General features: G+C 40.4%; 1 protein-coding gene and 1 long non-coding RNA gene across 5 annotated transcripts in view; one reads left to right on the plus strand and one right to left on the minus strand.

The window, feature by feature from the left end:
• tek (TEK tyrosine kinase, endothelial) overlaps window positions 1-19,512 on the minus strand; it is a 211,530-nt gene that overhangs the window by 126,888 nt on the left and 65,130 nt on the right. For all 3 annotated transcript variants that reach the window (XM_059974911.1, XM_059974912.1, XM_059974913.1), the window contains 2 exons: window positions 4,942-5,096; window positions 1,535-1,688 (listed from right to left, as the gene is read on the minus strand). In XM_059974911.1, coding sequence (XP_059830894.1) covers window positions 1,535-1,688; window positions 4,942-5,096 — 309 coding nt within the window. The remainder of the gene's footprint in view (window positions 1-1,534; window positions 1,689-4,941; window positions 5,097-19,512) is intronic.
• Window positions 15,265-19,512, plus strand: part of LOC132396880 (uncharacterized) — a 42,095-nt gene continuing 37,847 nt past the window's right edge. For both annotated transcript variants that reach the window (XR_009513155.1, XR_009513156.1), the window contains exons 1-3: window positions 15,265-15,344; window positions 18,439-18,536; window positions 18,715-18,806. This is a non-coding gene — a long non-coding RNA (uncharacterized LOC132396880). The remainder of the gene's footprint in view (window positions 15,345-18,438; window positions 18,537-18,714; window positions 18,807-19,512) is intronic.

Below are 19,512 nucleotides of genomic sequence, written 5' to 3' on the forward strand. Positions count from 1 at the left end.
AAACCTATGCCCTCTAGTATTTGATATTTCCACTCTTACTATATACACCTTCCAGAATTTTATAAACTTCTATCCCCTTGGTCTCTGATGCTCTGGAGACAGCAATCCAAATATGCTTAATCATTCTTTATACATAATACTCTTCAATCTAGGTGACATCCTGGTTAACCTCTTCTGTGCCCTCTCCTTATCCTCAACATCCTCCCTGAATTGTGGCAAATGCACACAATATTTTATATGTGGTCTTATTAATGTTTCATAGACCTGCAACATGACTTCCAGATTTAATATTCAATTCTTCAACTAATGAAGGCAAGCATGCCATAAGGCTTCTACATCATCCTATCTACCTGTATTGCTTTCAGGGACCATGGATTTCGACCCCAAAATTCCTCTATAAATCAATGCTTCTAAGGATCTTGCCATTTACTGTATACTTCCCTCATATTGCCCAAAGTGAAACTCCTCATACTTGTCTCAATTAAAGTCCTTCTCCATTTCTCTGTCAATATCTCAATCTGATCCACATCCTGATGATCATTTAACATACTTCTCCACTATCGATAACTCCATCACTTCTTGTGTTATCTATGAACTTAATATTAAGCCCAACAATATTTTCGTCCAAGTCATTTATTTATATCACAGATGTCCCAGCACCGACTCTTGTGGAACACTACTAGACACAGACCACAAGCCCCTCCATTATTACTATCCTCTATCTTCTATGGACAAGCCTACTTTAAATCCAATCTATTAAATGACCATGTCTAATCTTATAGATCAGCCTACCTTGTCAAATGCCTTACTGAAGTCCATGTAGACAATATTCACTGCCTGGTCCTCATCTGTCATCAATGTCAGTACCTCAAAAGCTTAATAAGAAATGATTTGCCCATGCAAAGCCATGTTGACTATCCCTGATAAGACCAAGCTTTTACAAATGCATAATCTCTGTCAATGCCCCAATAATCTCCTCTCTTACTTCTCTCAATAACTTGGGTTAGATACCATCAGGCCTTGGAGACTTGCCCCTCTTAATGTTTAAGAGACCTAATACTTCCTCTTTCTTGGTATGAACATGCCCCAGAATACTGACATGAAGGGCCACCAATTTAAGAATGTGACTAATAAATCCTGTGAGGAATTCTGGAGAAACGGGATGATGTAGCACGGTGAGGGATGTACTGATAGGTGCAGCGTGAGTCAAGTGGGAAGAATTCATCTTATTTTTATTTAGAATTACAGCACGGTAGCAAGCCTTTCTGACCCAAGAAGCCTCTAATTTCACACGTGACTAATTAACATACTAAATTTTTAGTATGTGGGAGGAAACCAGAGCACCCAGAGGGAACACATGCGGCCACAGGGAGAGTGTATAAGCTCCCTACAGACTGGATCTCTGCAGTAGCCCTGGGCAAACTGCTGTGCTATTGTGCCTTCTCTATTCACGTGAGGGATAAACAGAGATCTCGATATGACAGCATGACTAGCCTGTTATAGCGCTGTAAAGATTAATATAGTAATAACATACCTTTAACAGAGACATTGAATGGCTTCTCAGCGAAGCCAGCAGGAGTTTTAACACGACAGATCCATTCTCCAGAATCCGATGGGGTAATTTTTGCCACTCTGAATGTGCTTATAGTGTGATTAACCGGATGTGTTATAGTTCTTGTGGATGTCAGCTAGAAAAAGAAGAAATAAACAGAATGAGGAAATGATAGCAGATAAACACTTTCCTCATATATTCACCAAACAAAAATTTCAGCTCAACATCAAACAACACAGCACACACAAAATGCTGGAGGAACTCAGCAGGTCAGGTGGTATCTATGGAAAAGAGCACAGTCGATGTTTTGGGCTGAGACCCTTCAACAGGACTGGAGAAAAAATGAGGAGTCAGAGTTTAGAAGGTGGGAGGAGGAGAGGAAGAAGTGCAAGGTGATAGGTGAAACGCCGGGGTGGGGAGAGGTAGGGGTGAAGTGAAGAGCTGGAAAGTTGATTGGTGAAAGGGATACAGGGCTGGAGAAGGGGAAATCTGATAGGAGAGGACAGAAAGCCATAGAAGAAAGAAAAGGGGGAGGAGCACCAGAGGGAGTTGATGGGCAAGTAAGAAGAAAAGGTGAGGGAAGGAAATAGGAATGGGGAATAGTGAAGGAGGGGGAGGGGGAAATACCAAAGTTTGAGAAATTGATGTTCGTGCCATCAGGTTGGAGGCTACCCAGACAGAATATAAGGTGTTGCTCAATGCGACAGCAGAGGAGGCCATGGACTAACATGTCGGAATAGGAATGGGAAGTGGAATTAAACGGGAACCCAAGTGGATTGGGTGATCCACTGGAAGAACCTGATGATAGAAGAAAGACTTCAATGTTATATATTGTTTCCCTGGTCAGGGACATCTCAGATCAGATCCACAACATTCTAAAGGTGGAGTGTAAACAGCCAGAAGCCATGGCACAAATGCACCAACAACATACGTAGGAAAAGAGATGAGATCCAGATGAGAGAATATAGGGAGTTACTCCCAAAAGAAGTAAATTCAACTATAATGGAGCACAATCACCACTACCTTGCACACTGCCCTGAAAACTGACATTTTTCCTTCATCATCACTCAAATCCCACAATTCCCAGCCTAAAGCCCAATTACAGTATTCATAACTAGGAGAAGGAATTCCACACTTCGAGAAGGCTTTACAATGGAACAGGAATGCACCCATCTGAGCTTCTTAGGGTTACGCAACAAAGCTGTCCTTGAAAATGATTTGCAAAAATGGCTTGTGTCCTAACTTGCACATACACTTAACAAGATAACAGACTGAATATCTGATGAAAATCAAGAGGTGAACTTGTTTCTAGCTGACAAAATCTCAATGTTCTGAGCATCAACATCATAGAGGATCTCTCCTGGGCCCAAAACATTGATGTGATCATAAAGAAAGCACCTCAGTGGCTATACTTCATGAGGTTGATGAGCTAGGTATGTTACCAAAGATTCTAGCATATTCCTACAGATGTACTATGGAGAGCATAGGATTGACTGCATCACTACCTGGTATTGGAGGTTCCAATGCACAGGATCAAAAAAAAAGGGCTGCAGAGGACTTAGCAAGATCATCACAGGCACAATCCCACCCATCATCAAGGACATCTTCAAAAGGGGATGGATTATGAAGATGACATCCATCATTAAAGAACCTCACCATTCAATACAGACCCTTCTTATTACTACCAACAAGGAGGCGGTACAGGAGCCTGCAAATTCACACTCAACATTTTAGGAACAGCTTCTTCCCCTCTGCAATCAGATTTCTGAATGGTCCGTGGACCTACGCTCTCGTAAGACCATCAGACCATATGACATAGGTGCAGAGTTAGGTCACTCAGCTGATATTGAGTCTGCTTGACCGTTCCATCATAGCTGATTTATTATCTCTCTCAAAACCCTTTCTGCTACCTTCTCCCCATAACCTTAGATGTCCTGACTAATCAAGAACCAATCAAACTGGTTTAAATATATTCAATGACTTGGCCTTCAGAGGTATCTGAGGCAATGAATCCCACAGTTTCACCTCCATCCTGCTAAAGAAATCTTTTGTATCTCTGTTCTAAATAGATGCTCCTCTATTTTGATGCTGTTTTTTCTGTTTCTGGACTCACCCCTCCACATTCACCTAATATTCGATAGGTTTCAATGAGATCGCCCCTCTAAACTCCTGTGAGTACAGGCCAGAGCCATCAAACACCATCCTATTTTAACCTTTCCATTCCCAGAATCATTCTCGTGAACCTCCAATGCCCTAAACTGCTCACAATACTGCAAGTGCGGTCTGACAATAGCTTACACCCTCAGCATCACAACCTTGCTCTTACATCCTAGTCCTCTCAAAAGAATGTTAATATTGCATTTGCCTTTGTTATTCGATCTGCAAGTTAACCTTTAGGGAATCCCATTCAGAAAATATTCTCTGCCTTTATTCCTTCTACCAAAGTGCATGACCATGCACATCCCTACATTATATTCATTCTGCCACTTCTTTGCCCATTCTCCCAATCTGTCCAAGTCCTTTTGCAAACTTCCTACTTCATCAACACTACCTGCCCCTCCATCTACCTCTATATTGTCTGCAAACTATTCTGTCATCCAAATTATTGACATATAGCTTAAAAAGAAGCAGTCCCAACATTGACCTCTGATGAACACCACTAGTCTCTGGTAACCAACAGAGTGAGTGAGTGAGTGGGTGTGTGTGTGTGTCTTTAACTTCTGGTGGAGTCGTTGGGGCGCCGTCATGACAAGCTTTTTGCACTGATCTTTTTGGTGATTGCTCATTGTATGGCATTTCTTGGGCGTCTAAAACCTGGTACAGCTCATCCGTCTCCAGAAAAAGTAGGCCCTCTTTATCCCACTCTTTGCCTGCTGCCAGTCTGCCAATCTTCTATCCATGCTAGTAACTTCCCAGTAATACTTTAGGCTCTTATCTTGTTATGCAGCCTCATGTGCGGTACCTTGTAAAAAGCTTCTGAATATCCAAGTAAATATCCACTGACCCTCCTTTGTCTATTCTGCCTGTTATTTCCTCAAGTAAAACAGATTTCTCAGGCAAAATTTCCCCTTAAGGAAATCATGCTGACTTTGGCCTACTTTATCATGTGCTTCCAAGTATTCTAAAACCTCATCCTTAATAAAGGACTCCAACATCTTTCTGACCACTGAAGTCAGGCCTCACCATCTCACTATCAACACTACCTCACTACTCCATTACTTTGCTATTAATGGGTTTTTTTGGAAACATGTTAGTTTTACAAGTTGCACTGTACTGTTGCCACAAGAAAAGACAAGTTTCACAGCAGGTGATAATAAACCTGATTCTGATTCTAAAAAGAACCGTTGAATTTTGAAAGATGGGAGAAGCAGTAGCCTCTTAGTACTTACATTAACTTCCTTTCCATGGGGTGTGATAAGCTGTATGTTCCCATGCACTGGTAGAGGATGTCCGGTTGCAGTACAATTTATATGCATAGTCACTCCCGTGTTAACTTCAATGTTAGCACTGGAATTTACCAACTGAGGAGGCACATTACCAAACCCTGGGGAAAGAATGCTAAATTTACAACCTGTTAATTATTAAGACCATAGGGCCATAAGATATAGGAGCAGAATTAGGCCATTTGGCCCGTCAAGTCTGATTCACCATTTCATCATGGCTGATCCATTTTTCCTCTCAGCCCCAAATTCTTGCCTTCTCCCCGTATCCCTTCATGCCCTGACCAATCAAGAATCTATCAACCTCTGCCTTAAATATACATAAAGACTTGGTATCCACAGGTGCCTGTGGCAATGAATTCCACATAAAGACGAACCTACAACAAATACTGGGGTTAGGAAGCAGGTGTCACAGAGAACATGGCTAGATTTTCCTCTGCAATAAGCAAATGGTCTTGTTGCTGTGCAAATCATCCCCTTGCCAATGAAATGCCTGTCCACTTGCCACCATAGCTCACCATCCATTGATTTAATCAGCTCCTCTATCTGCTTGATTGTCAGACCTTCATTGTCACTGGTCTGGATCCTGGAATACTTTGCCAAAAGGACTGTAGTAGTTCAAGAAGGCAGGTTACCACCATCTTTCTCAGGGAGAAATAGGGATGGACAATAAATTCAGATAAGTGTAAAGTGTTGCACTTCAGAATGTCATATCAAAGTAGGACTTTCACAGTGACCAGCAGAACCCTGCAGAGTATTACTTAAAAGGCATACCTCGTCAGTCCATTGTTCTCTGAAGTTGGAACCATAGTTAGACAGGGTGGGGAAGAAGGCTTTAGGCATGCTGGCCTTCATCAAACAGGAAAAATTGAGGACAAAGGTTGGAAAGTCATGGTACAGTTTTACAGGAGGCTGGTAAGGAGTATTGTGTTTAGTTTTGGTCACTCTGCTATAGTCAAGTCAAGCCAAGTTTATTGTCCTTTAACTATATACATGCATACCATCAAACAAGACAGTGCTTCTCTGGACTTGGGTGTAAAGCACAGTAGTGCACATAACACACATATGACACACAATAACTTAGGAAAGTAAGGATAAAATCGACAGATAAATTATGCATAATGCAGATGAATTGCTCATTTATCTGAATGATGAACTACAGAGTCCAGAAGACTTTTACAAGGATATTGCCAGGACATGAGTGACTAAGTTACAGTGAGAGATTAGATAGGCTCAGGTTTTATTCCTTGGAGCATAGGAGACTGAGAAATGATTTTACAGAGGTGTATAAGGTCTTCAAGAACAGAGATAGGGTGAATACACTCAGTTGTCTTCCCTGGGTTGAGTAATCAGGAAATAAATATGGGAAGTCACCTTATGACTGAAAGATAGCATCAGAGGTTTCTGGAGACCTGGGCAACTTTGAGCTCATCAGAAAAAGAGTTTGAATTTCTGTTCCCGTGTCTGTCTCTCCCTGTTCATGGTGGCAATAACCTGGCACTCAATGTCAGTAAGACAAAAGAGCTGATTGTGGACTTCAGGAAGGGTAAGACGAAGGATCACATACCAATCCTCATAGAGGGATCAGAAGTGGAGAGAGTGAACAGCTTCAAGTTCCTGGGTGTTAAGATCTCTGAAGATCTAACCTGGTCCTAGCATATTGATGTAGTTATAAAGAAGGCAAGACAGCGGCTATACTTTATTGGGAGTTTGAAGCAATTTGGCATGTCAACAAATACGCTCAAAAAGTTCTATAGTTGCACCTTAGAGAGCTTTCTGACAGGCTAAATCGCTGTCTGGTATGGAGGGCTACTGCACAGGACTGAAAGAAGCTGCAGAAGGGTGTAAATCTTGTCAGCTTCACTTGGGTACCAGCCTACAAAGTACCCAGGACATCTTTAGGGAGTGGTGTCTCAGAAAGGCAGCGTCCATTATTAAGGACCTCCAGCACCCAGGGCATGCCCATTTCTCACTGTTACCATCAGGTAGGAGATACAGAACCTTGAAGGCACACACTCAGTGATTCAGGAACAGCTTCTTCCCCTCTGCCATCTGATTCCCAAATGGACATTGAAGCTTTGGACACTACCTCACTTTGCTAATATACAGTTTTTCTGTTTTTGCATATTTTTAAATAATCTATTCAATATACATTATTGATTTACTTGTTAATTTATTGTTTTATTTTATTTATTATTCTTTTCTTTCTTTCTGCTAGATTATGTATTGCATTGAACTGCTGCTGCTAAGTTAACAAATTTCACGTCACATGCTTGTGATAATAAACCTGATTCTAATTCTGAAATAAGCGACATTGTAGACTGTAACATCAAAACAGTGAGCTGTTGGCCTCTCCTCTCACTGCTGCAGGAGTGATATTTCTCTCTTCCTCATTACTGAGAGAGAGGGCCTGTTGAGGTGTCGAGGTAATGGCCAACGGTCTTTGGGGGCTTGCATGGTGGGTGGTGCTTTTTGCCGGAACAAGTGGGAGGACGAGGAAAGGGAGGTTTGATGCTTTACTGCTGCTTGTGCATGGGGGGGAGAGCGACTTTGGGGTTCTAACATGTTCTGTCATTCACTATTTGTATTATTAATATTATTGGCTAAAATACCTTTGTATTCCATCTTTTCCATCTTTATCAGTGCAGGTAGATGCAAAAAGACTCACCAAAAAGGCTGGATCTGCCCTTGGCTGCAACCCAGACTCTTTTGAATTAGTGGTAGAGAGGAAGTCACTCAACAAACCGTTATCCTTTATGGACAATCAGGCACATCCTCTCCATGACCTGCTGAATAAGCAGTGGAGCAGCCTTTCCAACAGGCTCATTCAGCTCCACTGTCACAAGGATTGTTACAGAAAATCATGAGAAAGAGTTTGCTGACTCTTGAGTTTGGGGAATAAAATGATCAACACTGAAACCTGTAACATCAAAACAGTGAACCGTTGGACTCCTCAACTGTTGCAAGAATGATATCTCTCTCCTCCTCATTACTGAGAGAGAGGGCCTGTTGAAGTATCAAGGTGATGGCCAGAGATCTTTATGAGCTTGTGTGGTGGGTAGTGCTTTTTGCTGGAACAGGTGGGAGGACGGGAAGGGAGAGGTTAGATGCTTTACTGCAGCTTGCGTGTGGGAGGGGGAGAGGGGCTTTGGGGTTCTAACATTTTCTGTCATTCACTATTTGTATTTTTTCTCGCTGTGAAGAGTAAGGATTTCAGGTTGTATACTGAGTACATTCCCTGACATAGAACTGAACCTTTGAACTACTGAAAGAAGATTATAGCTGGGATTTTAACATCCAAGGATACACATTATATTGAATGGACAGGCAGGTAGGCAGAGAGCGTAGGATGGCCCTGTTTTGTAAAAACTGAAATCAAATCCTCAGGAGGGGATGACTCGGGATCAGAAGGTGTAGAATTGTGGATAGAGCTAAGAGACTGCTAAGGGTACAAAGACCTTGATGGGAGGTATATACAATTCTCCAAACAGTAGTCGGTATGTGGACTACAATTTACAACAGTATGTCAAAAGGACAATATTACAATAATCATAGGGGATTTCAATATACAGGTAGATTGGGAAAATCAGGCTGGTGCTTGATCTCAGGAGGGGGGGTATGTAGAATGCCTATAAGATGGCTTTTTTGTGAAGCTTGCAGTTGAGTCCAATAGGGGACCAGATATTGTGGATTGGGTGTATTGCAATGAACAGGATTTGATCAGAAAGCTTAAAGGAACATTTAGAGGACAGTGATCATAATATGATAGAATTCACCCTGCAGTTCGGGAGGTAGAACCTAAAGTTAGATGTATCAGTATTACAGTTGAGCAAAGGGAATTATAGAGGCATGAGAGAGGATCTGGCCAAATTGATCGAAAGGGAACACTTGTACAGCAGTAGTGACTGGAGTTTCTAAGAGCAATTTGGAAGACACAGGGTAGATCCATTCCAAAGAAGTAATATTCTTAAGGCAGGATGATGCAACCATGGCTGACAAGCGAAGTAAAGCCAACATAAACACCAAAAAGAAGGCATAAAATAGGGCAAAACCTAGTGGGAAGTTAGAGGATTGGGAAGCTTTTAAAAACCAACAGAAGGCAACTAAAAAATTCATAATAATAATAATAATAATAATAATAATAATAATAATAATTACTATTAATCTGGAGTGTGAAATTATTTTGTTACAGCAGGAATGTTTAGAAACACACTTAGCAATAATAGCAAATAATAAAAATAATAATAAATATAATAATAATATTAACTAAAAATAAAGTACACAACAATAGTATACAGTACACAATAATTCACCAATGTACAATTATATGCAATACTGTGCAATAATAATGTACAAAATAAAGCAGAGACTATTGCACTATGATGTGTGTTCGCCTGTCACACAGATGAGCTGTTGTATATGCTTATCATATTTGGTAGGAAATATTTTCTGTAACGATCCTTGTGACAGTGGAGCTGAATGAGCCTGTTGGAAAGGCTGCTCCACTCCTTATTCAGCAGGTCATGGAAAGGATGTGTCTGATTGTCCATAAAGGATAACGGTTTGTTGAGTGACCTCCTCTCTACCACTAATTCAAAAGAATCTGGGTTGCAGCCAAGGGCAGATCCAGCCTTTTTGTTAAGTCTTTTTGCATCACCAGCACCAATAAAGAGGGAAAAGCTGGAATACAACGGTAAGCTTGCCAATAATATTAAAAGAGATACTAGAAGATTCTTCAAATATATAAAGAGTAAAAGTCAGGTAAGAATATTCATCGGACTGCTGGAAAATGATGCTGCAGAGGTAGTAATGAGGGGGCAACAACATGGCAGACAAACTAAGTATTTTGAATTAGTCTTCACTGTGGAAGATACTGGCAGTGTGCTGGAAATTCAAGAGTGTCAGTGGGCAGAAGTGAGTGAAGTTAGCAGTACTAGCAGCTTGGGAAACTGAAAGATCTGAACGTAGATAAACCACCTGGACCAGATTGTTTATGCCCCAGCGTTCCGAAAGAGGTGGCTGAAGAGATTGTGGAGGTATTAGTAATGATCTTTCAAGAATCAATATATTCTGGCATGAGGATTGGTAAATTACAAATGTCACTCCACTCTTCAGGAAGGGAGAGAAGCAGAAGAAAGGAAATTATGGCCCAGTTAGTCCGACCTCAGTGGTTGGGAAGATGTTTGAGTCAAATGTTCAGGATGTGGTTTGGGGTACTTGGAGGCTCATAATAAAATAGGCCAAGATCAGCATGGTTTCCTTATGGGAAAATCTTGCCTGACATATTGGTTGGAATTCTTTGAAGAAATAAGAATCATGATAGACAATTGGTTGATGTTGTGAACTTGGATTTTCAGAAGGTTTTCAACAAGGTGCCACACATGAGGCAGCTTAGTAAGATTACAATCCATGGTATTACAAAAATGATAGAGCAGTGGCTGACTGGCAAGAGGCAAAGAAAGGGAATGAAGTTGGCTGCTGGTGATTAGTGGTGCTCCACAGGGGTCTGTGTTGGGGCCGATTCTTTTTATGTTATATGTCAATGATTTCAACGATGAAATCAATGACTTTGTGGTCAGGTTTGCAGAAGATACAAAGATAGGTGGAAGGGCAGGAAGTGTTCAGAAAGCAGAGAAGCTGCAGAAGGATTTTGACAGATTAGGATAATGGGCAAAGAAGTGGCAGATGGAATACAGTCTTGGGAAGTGTATGGTCATGCATTTTGGTAGAAGAAATAAAAGCATAGACTATTTTCTAAATGGAGAGAACATTAAAAAATGTAAGACACAAAGAGACCTGGGAGTCCTTGTGCAGAATTTACTAAAGGTTAATTATCCAAAAAAAACCTCGCTCCACTGAATGCTGCATCTCAGAACATACGTTCGGCTGTTTGAGAGTAAAATTCTCCAGTAACATCATTCAATGTGAATGACACACAATAAGTGAGATGTACTGGGAGATGAAACAAATCCAACATAAATGTTGGTGAGGAAATGTAGTGAGGAAGGCAAATGCAATATTAACATTCATTTTGAGAGGACTAGAATATATTTTTTTAAAAAGGACATAATGTTCAGGCTTTATAAGGCACTGGTAAGGCCCCACTTGGAGTATTGTGAGTAGTTCTGGGCCACTTATTGAAGAAAAGATGTGCTAACATTGGCAAGGGTTCAGAGGAGGTTCACAAAAATGATACTAGGATTAAAAGGCTCATCACATGAAGAGCATTTGATTGCTTTGGACCTGTACTCACTCAAATTTACTAAAGTGAGGGAGCATTTCATTGAACCCTATCAAATGGCTTAAGGCCTAGACAGTGTGGATGTGGAGATGATGTTTCTTATGGTGGGTGAGTCTAGGACCAGAGGACACTGCTCAGAATAGAGTCCATTTAGACTGGATATTTTTAGTAATATTTTATTATTTTATAATATATATATATATATTTTATATATATGCACTTGAAATGCTACCTTGACACTGTAATTTCCTTTGGGATCAATAAAGTATCTATTTATCTATCTATCTATCTATATTAGGAGGAATTTCTTCAGCCAGAGAGTGGTGAATCTGTGGAATGTGTTGCTACAGGTGGTTGTGGAAGCCAAGTCATTGCATATATTCAAGGCAGAGGTTGATAGATTCTTGTTTAGTCAGGGCATGAAGGAATACAGGGGGAAGGCAGGATATTGGGGCTGAGATGAAAATGGATCAGCCATGATAAAATAGCAGAGCAGGCTCATAAGACCATAAGATACAGGAGAAAAATTAGGCTCTCAGCTTCAATCTTCTGGCTTCCCCTGTATCCCTTCATGCCCTGACCAATCAAGAATCTATCAATCTCTGCAATAAAGACTTGGCTCCCATAGCTGTCTGTGGCAATGAGCTCCACAGGGTTCTCCACTCTCCGGCTAAAGAAACTCCTCATCTCTGTTCTAAAAGGACACCTCTCTCTTCTACCAAAGTACATGGCCATACAATACCCTTCACATATATTCCATCTGCCACTTTCTTGCCCATTCTCCTAATCTGTCTAAGATCTTCTGTAGTACTCAAAACTACCTGCTCCTCCACCTATCTTCATATCGTCTATAAACTTTGCAACAAAGCCATCAATTCCATCATGCAAATCATTGACACTTAACATATAAAGAAGTGGTCCCAACATAGACCTAGTCACCAGCCTCCAATCAGAAAAGGCTCCTTTTATTCCTGCTCTTTGCCTCTTGCCAATCAGTCACTGCTTTATCCTTGCTGGTATCTTTCCTGTAATGCCATGGGCTTGTGGCTTGTTAAGCAGTCTTGTGGGTGGCACCTTGTAAAAGGCCTTCTGAAAAGCCAAGTACACAACATCAGCTGATTTTCTTTGGTCTATCCTGCTTGTTATTTCTTCAAAGTATTCCAACAGATTTATCAGGCAAGATTTTCCATTGAGGAAACTATGCTGACTATGGCCTATTTTATCATGTGCTCCAACCACTGACATCAGAGTAACTGGCCTGCAATTTCCTTTCTTCTGCCTCTTTCCCTTCTTGAAGAGTGAAGTGACATTTGCATTTTCTCAGACTTTGAAAGATTATTACTAATGCTTCCACAATCTCTTCAGTCACCCCTTTCAGAACCCTGGGGTGTACACCATCTGATACAAGTGACTTATCTACATTGAGATCTTTCAGTTTCCCAAAAACCTTTTCCCTAGTACTGGCAACTTCACACACTTTTGCACCGTCACTCTTGAACTTCCACCATTCTTCTAGTGTCTTCATAGTGAAGACTGATGCAAGATACTTATTCATTTCATGCGCTATTTCCTTGTTCCCCATTACGACTTCTCCAGCATTGTTTTCCAGTGGTCTGATATCCTCTCTTTTACACATTATGTATCTCAGAAGCATTTGTTATCCTCTTTAATATTATTGGCTAGCTCACTTTTGTACTCTATCTTAACCTTCTTAATGACTCTTTCGTTGTCTTCTGTTGTTCTTTAAAAATTTCCCAATCCTCTAACTTTCCACAAATTTTTGCTCTATTATATGTCCTTTCTTTTGCTTTTATGTTGGCTTTGACTTCTCTTGTTAGTCACAGTTGTGTCATCTTGTCTTTAGAACATTTCTTTCTCTTTGAGCTGTATATATCCTATATCTTCCAAATTACTTCCAGAAATTCCAGCCATTGCTGCTCTGCCATCATCCCTGCCAGTGTTCTTTTCCAATCAATTTTGACCAATTCCTCTCTCCACAGTAATTCAGATACATCTGACTTTAGCTTCTCCTTCTCAAATTTCCCCTCAAAGTTCTTCTACCTAAAGCTCCCTATTCAATTCCAGTTTGTTTTACAACACTGAATTCAGAATAACTGATCCCTTTGTCAGGGTCTTTTACCCTTGCAGTTCCTCAGCTCTATCCACAATGATTCAACACCTTCTGACCTTATGTCATCTATTTCTAATGATCTGATTTCAATTTACCAACAGATTCAATGAGTCAGATGACTTAATTCTGCTCCTATATATTATGGTCTTATTGTGGAGGCATTAGTAGTGATCGTTCAAGATATCACTAGATTCTGAAATGGTTCTTGGGGATTCCAAAATTGCAGATGTCACTCAGCTCTTTAAGAAGGGATGGAAGCAGGGGAAAGGAAATGATGGCCAGTTAGCCTGACTTCAATGGTTAGCAAGATGTTGGAGTCCACTAATAAGGATGAGGTTCCAGGGTACTTAGAAAATAGGCCAAAGTGTTCTGCATGTTTCAATGTTGGGACCACTTCTTTTCAGTGAGTTGGATGATGCATTTGTTGGCTTTCTGGCTACATTTGGAGACAAAATGAAGATAGGTGGAGAGGCAGATAGTTTTGAGGAATCAGGAAGCCTGTAGAAAGACGTGGACAGATTAGGAAAATGGGCAAAGGACTGGCAGATGAAATACTGTGTTGGGAAGTGTATAGTTCACTAGAAAGAACTGCATGATTATGAATTAGCGAACTCAAATGAACCAAGGTCAGTGGAAGCAGATAGACCAATTGCCTTTGTTCTTGCCATGAAGTCAAAGGAATAGAGGCTACTATTTTGTGAAACTGCTCTGCATCCTCCACTTTGTGAACTGCTTTTGCTCAGCTGAATCAGTATTTTACAGTTGACACAATGATGCTCCATGAAATTGGCTGGACTAGAGATAATTTCCAAATAATAAGTTATTTCTGAGGTGTTCCTTGGTAAGAAATAACATTCAGGTTTGTGAATGGTGACGTATTTGTTGGCCCTGAGTGATTCAAGCTGCTTACTGGTTTGGTTACTGATTTAAAGCAAAGAGACATAAACCACCAGTTGTCACTTGCAGAAGAGGGCAATAAATGGATGCTGGTTTGGACCAGAGCCAATAAGAAGGTAACAAAGGTAACACAGGTGATTCAGATGACCTACAGCCTGTGTTATCATTGGCCCCTACCACCCCCACCCCCCGCCTCCAGCTACTATCAGAGAGCTAGGAGCCGGGGCAGGAAATCAAAACCAGAATATTTGGAGTACAGCAGCTGAGGGGCATTTGTCACGATAATGAGACGTGTATGCCCGGGGATGATCTGAAGGAGCTGTTCTAGGCAATTAGCTACCTGACAGCCACACGCGGTCCAATGCTGAAGAAAGGAGACTGATATAATGAGCTTCCATCCGAACATACACTCTGCTTTGCCAGAAACACAATGACATACTAGGGGAACAAATGAGGGACAGATTCAACACTGACTGCCATACCTAATAGACAAGTTATGTAAATGTTACCAGAGGAAAGGAGAATGCCCTGTGGCCTTTGCATCACGTCTGTGGACGGTGTTCCAAGGGGTGTATGGATTAACATTAGACTGCATTCATTTCAAACCAGAAGCCACAAATAGATGTTAACAACATTAGTGTCCCTTAGCTGCAATGAATCTAGAAAGATGTTGGAACTGTTCGACCTCAGTGACCCGACTTGTACTGAGGTATAGGCACTTGGGAAATTACTTGGAGCATGGGAGAAGGAAATGAAAGAGTTAGAATTTAACTTTAGGAATATTTCAGAGGCAGCTGAAATGTTCTCCCTTCAAGAAAATACATGGGCTTTCATGTGGGGAAATGCAGGTCAGGATAGAAGCCACAGAGAGATTGCAAAAGACAGGTAACACAGTGCTGGAGTGCACCTTCACCCAATCAGGGAAATTGTTGTGGGGGGGGGGGTGCGGGAGTTGAACATTTCAGTACAGTGCCCAGATCTGCTATTTCAGCTGTGGTCATGTGAGCGATTATGCCCAGAACCATACAGCAAACAGCTCAAACCTGAATCCCAACATAAATCAGCGACTGGAGTTACAGGAAGGTCAGACTATGTAGGGATTTTAGTTAATGCGGGGCTGTCATGCTTTAAACTTGTAAAATGTTTATTTGTGCATGAAGAATAACTTCCCACATTACTTTGCTTTAAAGTCTTAGAGTAACATATATTTCCTCAATTTAGTCTGATTGTAACTGAATATTTTGGTAAAAGTTTAACCCTTGGGATCAAGAGATTTTCTGAAATGGTTTGAAATGTGAATGGTTTGTATGCTATAATTGTGTGACGTGTGACATTTGCTTGAGAGAGAGAGAGAGCATGTCTATATGTGTGTCAGAAGAGAGAAGAGAGAGAGAGAGAACTTGTCTATGTGTGTGTCAGAGAGAGAGAGAGAGAGAGAGAGAGAGATAGCAAAGGCTGTTTTGTGCTTTCTCAATTGATAATGGAAGGAACTTTGAATTAATCCTGTGTTTCAGATGAGAAAAGTGATGAAGTGTAATATTTTGCTCTGAAGTGGATTTGCTCTTGCCTTTTACAAGACTGTGCCTTTAACAAGTTGCATGAAGGTGTTAATGTGTTTGGGCTCCCACCCAGCAGTATTTTTTCCTTCAGTGGTTCCATGAAAAATGTGTGAAAGGTTTTCATGGTGAGAATTAACTGTTTATTCTAAACTTTGCAGTTACTTGCAAGGGTTCTGAAAGAAGAACAGTACAGACATTGATTTTTGTTTGTCTTGGTCTGTGTTTTTAAGTTGTTTCTTCACTTGAATTGTTTGTAGAGAGAGGCCTGGATTCCACACTAGCCATGTGAAATCCATTTAAGGAACACACACAAAATGACAGAGGAATTCAGCAGGCCAGGCAGCACCTAGGGAAAAGAGTAAAAAGTCAACGTTTTGGGCTGAGACTCTCATCAGGACCAGGTTCACCAGATTAAGGAAATGGAAATCTGTGCATCTCTCATCTGGATATGAGATGCCCACATTTCAGGGAAAAAATAGACATTTGGGGAAATCACTCATTGGTGGACAGTTAAATTTGGAATTTGAAATTAAAATTTTGGGAAGGTTGGAATATTTGGGGAGCAATCCTAAAAGATACTTTCAATAACAAGACTGCTTTCTTTTACAGATCATTAAATACTTTTGACATATGATTTTGAGTTTAGATTCCTTGAAAAATAGCTTTGAAGCAATCATATTTTGTCGGGCAAATTGCAAGTGGAAGTTCAATTTAATTACTGGACTGGTCCAAACGGCATTTCACCATTAATTCCCTCACCATTTAAAGCACAAATTTATCTAGCTACGGCTGGATATTTGAATGAAAGTGTCTTGGTCAGTCAGCACTGGCACTACATGGTTGAGATTTAGCTGTAAAGAGTATTAAAGTTTCTTCTTTCCTTGCAGATAACCCTCATTGTATTGGAGAACTGCATGGGTGTCAGGATGTGATAGCGAATGATCCCAAAAGACCATTTGCATCAAAATAATAAGGGGGGAGATTAGAGAGCAATTCCTGAGAACACAGACACAAAGAAAGGAAAATATTTTATTTTGCCGATGGTTCCTCACCTGTACAGGACGTTGAGGGGAGAGCCAATGTGAGGGTAAAAGAACACAGTCATGAAAGTGAAAGCTCACATCAAGTATCCCAGAGAGAATAATAATCAGTGTTTAGGTCCAATTACTGAGCAGCCCTGAGGTAATGATAGCCACGGTAAGATTACAGTTCTGTAGGATTACACTCATGAATACTGAGTTGGGCACGATTGGGTGATTGCATGAAGCTTTTTTAGAAAGTTACTTTAATCATTATAAACTATCCACAAGAGGAAATCTACATGGAGAGAGTAGAATGGGGAAGGCACTAAAGGAAGGGGCCATGCCCCTTCAAAGTTTTCAAAACTATTAGGAAAATCACTAGCCCACAACCTCAAGTAAATTAATCCACACCAGAGTTTAAATGTAGTGAAACCCAGTGTAGTACAAAGGGGGTAAGATTAGTGTTAGAAATATGGGAGGAATTTGTCACTTTGGTACCATGATACTATCAAGTGCAGGTAATTTTTAACCTCGCTGAGATAAAGGTGCTTGCTTACAATGAGACAGTTATTTACTCATCCACTTGGGAGATGACTAAACTGAAGTGAGTTTAAACGAGAGGAAAAAAGGATTATTGGAATTAGTGGGAGCAGGTCATGGATCAGCAGCCTGGATAAAGCAGAATTAGAAACCCAGATACAGTCGCTCCGGCAGAAACTGCAAAAGTACTGGAGAAAATTGCCGAGATCGAAGCCAGACTAATCAAGTGGGTCGAGATCCATCCCAAGTAGTTCTGGATGCACTTACATTTCTGAAGCCCCGTCAAGATACAACAAATCTGACTACTGACCGCATAGACCTCACATCTAAGGAAATACATAAAACTGAGATCTGTGCTACATTGGTTGCTTGCCATGATTGGTATAAATTTATTAAACTTGATGCATATCAAGTACCAAATTGGGTATCAGACGAGCAACTAAAAGAATAGGTTGGGATAAGGTACCCTTGTGACACATGGGAAGTCTCATCCTAACCAATGGACTGTTGGGTATCTGTGATGATGGTAAAGGAAGGGCTTTATGTTGGTGCAGTTTTCCACATTGCCTGACATGGAAATAATTTAACCTCCCCTTTGAAAAGAATTCACAATCTGGGCAAATATCATGAGAAAACTTGCATATCCTTAAGTAACCCGCCAACACATGTTGTTGTTATGAATGGTACCAGGAAAGGCATAGATTTATCAAAATGCCATCAAGGGCATTGCCTGGAAGGAATGACAAGACAGAAACTTTTGAATTATGCTTTCAGTACTCATGAGAATTGTCCATTCTCTATTTTGCCTGTGAATATTGGTCTTTCATGCATTATGCATTGGTGGGACAGACATATTATATGGCAACAACAGCCATGATTATACATTGGGATAGAAACAATGCCCTTTGGTAAGTCACTATATGGCCATTGGGAGCATGACTTTAGATTTGAATATTGGAGTACAAACATAATCTCAGCCAGCAGTAAATGTGGTAATGAAGGAGAACCTCACAATCTAATGAACTGATGGGGATTGATATTTGAATGACTATGTAGTTACAGAGTTGCCATTGATTCCTCACTTGTTTGCATTCTGGACATGAGATATGGAAGAAGCAAAAGACGTAATCAATCAATGGACTAAGCATACAAAGGTAATTAAGACACATGCTAATAGAGGAAATGAAATATTTAGTGACTCACATTCTTGGGATAAGTTTTGGAATTGGGGAATAAATGTTGAATTACATCCATGGGCAAGACCAATGTCACATGCTGCTGTAATATAAATTTTATGTACACTGATAATTGTATTTTTAACGTGTATCATAGAACATGGAAGGCTGAAGTTATGCAAAAGGTAGAGGATGATGGTTTCACAAAACAGAGAAAATGATTGCTGGTATAAAGATTAAATAAATTCGGTAAGTAAATGCTACCTTTATTTTTAAATAATGTAAGTGTATCCATGGCTGGGGATTCATGGCAATCCTATGGGTAGTCAACGGAATGAGAAAAGGATAATAATCCTAAAATAAATATCTTTGGATCAAGAGGAGGGAGGTGTTGGCCAGAAAGAACTACAGTCTACATGTTAATGAATTTGAATGAATCTAGGATATTGGAAGTAGACTGACCAGTTGTCTATGTTCTTGCCAAAAGGTTGAAAGAATGGAGGCTGTCATTTTGTGAAGCCGCTCTGCATCCTCCATTTTGTGAACTGCTTTTATTCAGTAGAATCATTGTTTTAAAGTAGACATGATGATGGTCTAGGAAATCTGCTAGACTAGAGATAATTTCCAAATAAGAAGTTATTTGTGAGGTGTTCTTTGGTGTGATATAACATTCAGGTTTGTGAATTGTGAAATCAGAGATGCAAAGGGACTTGGGAGTCCTTGTGATAGGTTCCCTAAAGGTTATCTTGAAGGTTTAGTCTGTGTAAGGAAGGCAAATACAATGTTATCATTCATTTTAAGAGAACTAGAAATAAAGGACGTAATTCTGAGCCTTTATAAAGCATTGGTCAGACCACACATAATATTTTGAGCAGTTTTGGGCCCCTTATCTAAGAAAAGATGTGCCTGCATTGGAGAGGGTCCAGAGGAGGTTCATGAGATTGATTCTGGGAAT

The sequence above is a fragment of the Hypanus sabinus genome, chromosome 7 (genome assembly GCF_030144855.1).
Source record: "Hypanus sabinus isolate sHypSab1 chromosome 7, sHypSab1.hap1, whole genome shotgun sequence".
In the NCBI taxonomy this organism is placed as follows: Eukaryota; Metazoa; Chordata; class Chondrichthyes; order Myliobatiformes; family Dasyatidae; genus Hypanus; species Hypanus sabinus.